Raw genomic sequence first — 8,546 nt, forward strand, 5'->3', positions numbered from 1 at the left:
TAATGACCTGACACACATCGACAGCGCTCCAGGATTCATTTTGTTCCCCTCTATCACCGAGCCTCAATAATTCATGCAGCCAAGCGGGGCCCGAGCAGCCACAGAAAGGTGAAACTCGTTAGGACAGACGGCTGGATGCCGCGTTTAATTGGTCCGTGAGTAGCTGAGCTCCCGATACCACGCCTCAGTCAGACCCGAATCTCTAACTAGACCTCTATTACCTGCTGATTTCTGCCTAACTGCCTTCACACCTGTGCCAAAGTGACTTTTTGAAGTAATTTGATGTGGATTAGTGGTCACGGTGTCTGACGGAGGTGTGAGCGATTGTTCTCTCGCCGCAGGTGGAGAAACGCGATGTGAACGTGTCGAACAAGTGGATAATTCTGTGGTAATTCTAATTGCGAGCTGATTTCATTCAAGAAGAAACAGTATGAGTGCCGTCAGCCAATCAAAAGCCCTCATTATGACCCACTAAAGCCGGCAGGGTCGTTAGATTGAAGGGCCTGGCGCTCAACCCAGTCTAATAGTTTCGTTTGTCTGTGCGTGTAGATTCTTGTGGGCGGCCTGGAATATTCTCCTGGAATGCTTCACATCTATTCCGACAGCACTCTCACATTGCCCGCCATCATCGGGATCGGAGCCGGCGGCGGCGTCCTCCTCATCGCCATCATCGCCGTGCTCATCGCCTACAAGCGCAAGACGCGGGATGCCGACCGCACGCTCAAACGCCTACAGTTGCAGATGGACAATCTGGAGTCCCGTGTCGCGCTAGAGTGCAAAGAAGGTAAGATTTGGAGGTAGTTCAGCATTTGTGGTGCATATGGCCCGTGCCAAGCTGTTTCAGACAGGTGTGGAGAGTGTTTTAATGAGCTACTAATGGTTTTAACCCATAGGATAAATCAAACGGAGCTGTGATGTATTATTTTATTGTGTGCTTGGTCTCCCGTGGGCACCGAACGGGAGCGAGCCGGATGCGTTCTCGCACTGCAGTAGCCTGGATTCTTGCAGAGTTTGACGCAGTCTTTGTGGAGGGATTGAACTGGGTCATGACGTCATAATGTCCTCATCCTTTGATACCGGTTTTATTCATTTATGCATTTGTTAAAAGAATGCCATGAGATACTGGAATGAATGCAACTTTCTGTTTATGCGATTTTATAGTTTTTTCATATCTGTGTCTTTTGTCAGTGGGCATAGTTTCCCAGAGACTGAAACTGTTTGCATTCATTCCAGAAGTGCTGTCATATATATATATATATATATAGAGAGAGAGAGAGAGAGAGAGAGAGCGAGAGCATTTTTGATCAATGTAGGATGCATTAACTTGATCAAAAGTGACAGTAAAGACGTTTATAATGTTACAAAAGATAAAATAAATACTTTTATTTTAAATTTGTTCATCAAAGAATCCTGAAAAAAGAATCACTATTTCCACAAAAATATTAAGCAGCACAACTCTTTTCAATATTGATAATAAGAAGAAATCAGCATATTAGCATGATTTCTGAAGGATCATGTGACACTGAATACTGAAGTAATAACTCCAGTCTGATTTTTCCAGTGAAAATTCAGTTTTGCCATCACAGGAATAAATAACATTTTAAAATATATTCAAATATATTTCAGTATGTCTGTGTGTATTTATGGATATAGTAAATATTGTTTATTTTTAATTCTGTAATATATTATATTTGAAATATATAATGTTTTAAGAGCAAATACTGTAGTACTGAACTCACTTTTAAAAAATTGCGAGCAGTCAATATTAGTGTGCAAAAACAAAAACTCAATTACAGAGAAAAATGGCTTCAATTTTCATGTTTTCAATCAGTGATGGATAATTTCATTTAATCTCCCAAAACTGATTCTGTGATGAATGTAAAAACTGCCCTATTATACAAGAAAAGGGTGTTTGATTAACATCAACAAAACAACCTGCTACACTGAAAAGTTGCAAAGGAAACCAATTAAATTAAAATCTTGTTTAGTGGATTAGAACTCCCTAATATATTTCAGTGTTTCTGAATCTCATAAAGTTTCTAAATTTCATGAAAATGCGAAGTGGAAATGACTCAAAATATTCATTTGTTACCATATTGTAGCTAATGCCAGTAATATCAAAATATGGTGAAATAACCCCCTAGTATATCTGTCTTTCATAGCATATGAGGTGTTCTTCAGTCTGATGGATGCATATCTCTTCTGTTCTTTATTACTCTTAGCATTCGCTGAGCTGCAGACAGACATCCAAGAGCTGACAAACGACATGGATGGTGTGAAGATCCCTTTCCTGGAGTATCGTAACTACACCATGAGAGTGATGTTCCCTGGCATCGAAGAACACCCGGTTCTAAAGGAGCTGGACGTAAGGGAACTTTTAAAATCTCCTGGTTCGATTTCTCTGTCACCAGGTGTTGTCTGTCACTCGCAAGTGCCAATAAGTAGGTTGCCACAACTCCATTTTCTTTTAATCCTCCTTCCAAAAAAAGAAAGCAGAAAAAACCCTAGATGTGCTTTAAAAAGATCCCCTAAGCTCTGAAGCTACGGTACTGCTGTCTCAGTAGTGAGCTTCAGAGCGAACGACCCTCTTTCAGCATGCTTTTTAATTAAAACCTCAGGCAGAATGAAATCGGCAGCCCTGCAAGGCCCTCATGGAATAGCCGTCTAGAGACGTGCCTTACCAAAAAATGTTTTGAAAATAGTCAGCAAAGAACAATTAAATCTCACCGCAGCAGAGCTTTTTTTCAAGTATGCATTCAGGCAACAATTGTTGTTGCGCATGTTTCTCTCATCTCCTTCCTGTCTGGCTTTTCCATTTGTGTTTTTGTTCTCCTGCATTTTTTTTTTTCCTTTTTTCTTCGTTTAATCATACGTTCCCTCTATTCTCAGTCTCCAGCTAATGTGGAGAAGGCCCTGCGCTTGTTCAGTCAACTGCTGCACAACAAGATGTTCCTGCTGACCTTCATCCACACGCTGGAGGCTCAAAGGTCCTTCTCCATGCGGGATCGGGGCAATGTGGCCTCCCTCCTCATGGCGGCGCTGCAGGGACGGATGGAGTATGCCACTGTGGTTCTCAAACAGCTTCTTGCTGACCTTATCGAAAAGAACCTAGAGAACCGTAACCATCCCAAACTACTGCTTAGACGGTAAGAGATGGTAATTGTGGAGCATGACAATTCAAATTTCCTCCTCCAAAGTTACTGTGTGATTCATCACCACACTTGTTAAAAATTAGCAAGCACCTAGCAAACCCCCATACCATACTGCATAACAACATCCTAGAAAACAACCAGAACACCTCAGCAACTACATAGCAATGCCCTAACAGTACCCTAGCAACAACCCAGAAAATCTTAGCTACTACATAACAGCCCCCTAGCAACATATTATACATATTAGCAACTACCCAACAATTCCCAGAACATATTAGAAAACACCATGCAATACTCTAGCAACTCCCCAGAATACCTTAGCAACTAGATACTGTAACTACAGCTGTAGTTGGTAAGCCCCCCCTCCCCCACAGTGCCCTAGCAACCTCCCCCAGACACTTTGGCAACTGCATAGCAACCATTCAGAACACCTTACAACACTTTAGTAACCACATAGCAGCATGCAAAAAAACACCATAAACAAAATGCACCCTAAAAACAACCCCCTAAACACCATAGTAGCTGCATAGCTATGCCCTAGAAACCACTCAGAACACCTTACAATGTAATGCAACCACATAGTAGCAAGCAAAAAACATGCAGACATTGTTTTCTTTATTCTTCAAAAGCACAAAGTTTAGTTGTTTTTATGAGTGAATACAAATAAAAGTAGACCCCTTACAGATTCGAATGGTGTATTGCTCTTATCTGAACGATCAAAAAACGCAGAGTAATTCAAGCTCATTTCTGCCTTATCAGGAAAATCTGCCCCAAAACGCGTATTCGCGTTTGTCGGGCTCAGAGGGTTAAGGCCTTACCACCCCAAATACCTTAACAGCTGCATAGCAACGCCCCAGCAACCCCCAGAACATCTTAGCAACTGCATACCAACATCCTAGCAAACAACCAGAACACCTCAGCAACTACATAGCAATGCCCTAGAAACCCCAAAACACTTATTCAACTACATAACAATACCCTAGCAAAACCCCATAACATCTCATTTACTGCATAACAGTTACTGCAGAACAATGCCCTAGCAACCCCCAGAACACCTTAGCAGCTGCATAGCAACACCTTAGAAACAACTCCGAACACCTTACAATATAACGCACCCACATAGTAGCATGCAAAAAACATGCAGACAACCTTATCAACTACACAGTTAAGCCTTACAACAACTTAAACATCTTAGCAGCTGCATAGCAACACCCCAGAAACCACCCAGAATGCCTTAGCAACTGCATAGCAATGCCCTGGTAATCGCTCAGAATACCTTACAACACTACATTATCACATAGCAGCATGCAAGAAACACCCTAAACAAAATATACCCTAAATACTGCATAGCAACACCCTAGAAACCACCCAGAATGTCTTAGCAACCACCGAAAACATCTCAGTAACCACATAGCAACATGCTAAAAACCACCCGGAACATTTTAGCAGCCACTTAGCAATGCCCTAGCAACCCCCAGAACACCTTACGACATTATGCAACTGCACAGTAGCATGCAAAAAGACACGCAGACAACCTTAGCAACTGTACAGAAAGGCCCTAAAATCCCCAGCACCTTAGCAGCTGCATAGCAACACCCTACCAACCACACAGCATTGCAACCACCCAGAACAACCACATAGCAACATGCTAAAAACCACTCAGAACACATTAACAACCATCTAGCAAGAACACACAACATAATTATCACTCATGAATTGCTTTTGCTTTTGCAGAACTGAGTCGGTGGCTGAGAAGATGCTAACTAACTGGTTCACGTTCCTCCTACACCGCTTCCTCAAGGTCTGTGATGTGTTTTCTAACATAAACATTCAGTCAGTTTTAATAACATGCTATGCAAGTTCTACGTTAAATTGAGCAACAACCTCAAACTGCTCTCTGGCTAACTAGCATCTTGTTTGCGAGAAGATTTTTGCGCGCTGACGTTTTTGACGGCCTGACTCATTGCAAAGCCTGCTAATAAATCTCGCTAAAGCCTACGCTCCAGATAGCGACTCAGGAATGCCACGGCTTCGGCCCAGCCCTGAAATCAGCCGCGTGGAGGGTGCTCGCTCAATCCCACATCCTGTCAGGTGTTCCAGAGTTCACCAAGATGACCCAAACACCGCTGAATTAGGCTGAAGCAGATTGAGATGGCTATTAGCGCTAAGGGCGGGAACATCAGGCCCTTTGTGCATTCAAAGCTGCAATTGCCCTACAGAATGTATCTCTGGCCAACCGCCCAGTGTCTTTACATCCCATCAGTGCAGATGTTAAAGTGTTTTGGCCACCATACAGGCCTCTAGGAGTAATTACCACGAAATGCCTTCTCGGTATGGCTCTGTTGCTCTGCTGGGTGTGTACTTGTAATTTCATATATATCATGAACCAAAACATTTGTGAAGTCATTAAGATGTCATTATTTACTTATCCTCATGTCATATCAAACTTTTGGGGCTTAACAGTCTATTTCCACTATATGCTTTCATTCTGTGAGTTCACTTTATAGTTTTATGAAAGAAAGTCTTGCAGATTTGGATCGAAATGAGGGTGTGTAAATGATGATAGAATTTAAATTTTATGGTGACTTAATCCTATAAGGGTTACATAAATATTTGTTAACAGATATATAGGGCTTCCTCTTGTGCTGTCAGTTCATGTCATCTGCATTTACACTGCATACGTTAAACCGTGTGAATTTTACGTTCAAACGTGTCCGTTAGCGATCGAAACCTGGCGCGGATCCCGTGACACACATCTGTTGTGTCATAACCGGGTCTAACGGCCAGACTATGAATAGTAGACAGAGCCAGAATGCCGACAGCCTCTAAAAGCAATATAAAGATGAGGATTTGATGTATATATTAAGACTAAATGCATTTGACATAGTTCAGAGGCTGGTTGTTTAGAATTACTTGCAGTTAGGCGTGCAATGGATGCTGGGTAACCCTCTCCGCCTGCGTTAGAAGAGTGTGATTCAGGATGTCATGCTGTAATTAATAATGTCAAGCTGATCTTGCCTAAGAACTAAATAATAGCCTCCCCTCAGTATCGCTGTTTAGTCATCAAATGCTTTTAAGTGGGTAATTGGAGACTTCTCCACACTTCACAAAATGCCATCTGAAAAGAACCGTGATCGGACGTGTCTCTCATTCTCACGGCCGCGCTTTCTTTCTCTGCACGCTCGCCGTCTTGTTTCTCTTTTTCGCTGCCTTTTGGTCAGAACATGTCTTTTCTCTCTCCTTTCATTGCTTCTTCCTCAGTATTTAAAGGTGCAATTAGACGTTTCCGAAGTGTGTGAAAATTACAGCTCGTTGTGATTTTATTGAATTGATGTTCTGTGGTATTTTGCGCATGAAGTCGTCTTGAGTTCTTCAGCGTGTTCTTTAAAGGTAAAAGGTTTTATCGGAGACATGTAATGGAAAACATGATTGTCTTGCTCTTTTGGACGCGCCAAGGTTCTACATAGACATACTGAAATGTTCACAACACAAAGCTTCTGCTTATGAGATGTAAGCACTGTCTTTCAGAAAACATGCTGATTTGCTGCTCAAGAAACATTTCTAATTATTAGCAATGTTGAAATGTTAATATTTGATAATACATATATTTATTATTAGATTTTTTCAGTATTCTTTGAATAAATAAATATCAACAATAAAAAAAAAATTATTTGAAATGCAGTTTTTTGCAGCAATGTAGTCTGTCACTTTTGATCAATTTAATGCGCTCTTGCTAAAAAAAAAAAAAACTTTTTAAAACTTTTGAACAGTAGCATATATTGACTTAATTTCTGCTTCATAAACTCAATGAAATAGTTACTTAGCTTAATTAGCTCAGTATTTTTATGAATGTTGTGTGAGTAAGCATTAACCAGAATGGATTGCTTAGCCAATCGTAACAGATATTTTTATTTATATAGGGGTCTTAAAGGTACAGTAGCAAAAAAACAGCCTGTTAAGTTCTGTGGGTCAGTGAGAACATGAACATATGAAACTTTGTTGCAAGAAACCTTGACTAACATTATAAGTGGACTTTAGGGAGAAAATAAAACGCTTCAAACGTGTAGAATATGACCTCTCTCTCTCTCTCTCTCTCTGTGCAGGAGTGTGCTGGCGAGCCTCTGTTTATGCTGTACTGTGCTATAAAACAGCAGATGGAAAAAGGTCCCATAGACGCCATCACAGGAGAGGCCAGATACTCCCTGAGCGAAGACAAGCTCATCCGACAGCAAATCGACTATAAGCAGCTGGTCAGTGTTCCCGTGGTGATGCTCGCTCATGTATCCCATAATCCCTCTTCCTGTCTCCCAACACTCCCTGCCTCATTGAAGACCACAAGTGTTTGACTTCAGCTCAAATATATGTTTAAAACTACAAAAAGTTTTACCTTCTCAGATGCTTCCAGCTAGAAATAATATACATTAATACTAATACCAGTGTTGTTTTAGGGTACTATTCTAATTTAGTTCATATTTTAAAGTAGATTTAATCTTTATATTTTCTTCTCTTTAGTTTTAGTTAAAGTTTTAGGACTTATGTTTTGTGTTTTATTATCTTTGTTTATATGTGTGTATAGTTTTAATTATAATTTTTTTATTTCAGTTAATGTTTATTTAATTCAAGTAACGAAAATAAACCTTTTTTATGGTTTTAGTTTTAACCCTGACTAATACTTAACTTGATATTACTAATATACACTTTACAAGGTCTTTTCACACCAAGTCCAAGTTTTTGGTATGAATAACACGTGCGACCAATTGTAAAATGAATCGGATGCAATTATATGAAATATCATACTGCAATATTACTGTTTTTCAGTTTGTTATTTATTTTAAAGGTAAAAGTCAATAGCTGTCATGCTTATATTTAATATTTTATGACCGTATTCTGTCCGCATTTATAAATCAATGCAAGATCCAGTATCTTATTTTTTCTGGTTCTGATTAAGATCCGGTTCTTAAATCCTAGTTGTCATTAGTGTCCCATCGGCCTTTTAATGATAAAACTGACTCGAGGGCTTAAATGTCAGTCGGACAGATGATATCAGGCCAAGCAGAGTAAGTTATAACGTGACTTTGAGAGCAGGGTTTGTCAGAGGTGGCAGAACAGGGACAGAAGTGAATAAAGAACGACCTGATCAGAGTCTGTAATGACTGAAACAAATCTGAGAATTTATCATGGCACTCATAAAACAACCCCAATGCTCCTCATTTATCTGATCAGACAGCCTGGAAATACAGCGGCTGATTTACACTCTCTCGCATACACAAACATGACTACACAAAAGAGCATATTTACTGTCTGCGCCAACAGAGTTCTGTGCATTGATTTTAAATGGAACAATACGAGCTGACCAGTGAATGAGCTTTAATCTATGGCTCCTCAGTGGTAGTT

The 8,546-nt window shown here is 40.3% G+C and overlaps 1 protein-coding gene across 1 annotated transcript in view; it reads left to right on the forward strand.

The window, feature by feature from the left end:
- Positions 1-8,546, forward strand: part of LOC306847992 (plexin A3) — a gene marked incomplete at its 5' end in the record, with an annotated part of 145,749 nt that overhangs the window by 127,708 nt on the left and 9,495 nt on the right. The window contains 5 exons of the mRNA XM_079382285.1: positions 550-784; positions 2,223-2,365; positions 2,890-3,146; positions 4,887-4,953; positions 7,256-7,402. Coding sequence (XP_079238411.1) covers positions 550-784; positions 2,223-2,365; positions 2,890-3,146; positions 4,887-4,953; positions 7,256-7,402 — 849 coding nt within the window. The remainder of the gene's footprint in view (positions 1-549; positions 785-2,222; positions 2,366-2,889; positions 3,147-4,886; positions 4,954-7,255; positions 7,403-8,546) is intronic.

The sequence above is a fragment of the Barbus barbus genome, assembly GCF_936440315.1.
Source record: "Barbus barbus genome assembly, chromosome: 28".
Classification (NCBI taxonomy): domain Eukaryota; kingdom Metazoa; phylum Chordata; class Actinopteri; order Cypriniformes; family Cyprinidae; genus Barbus; species Barbus barbus.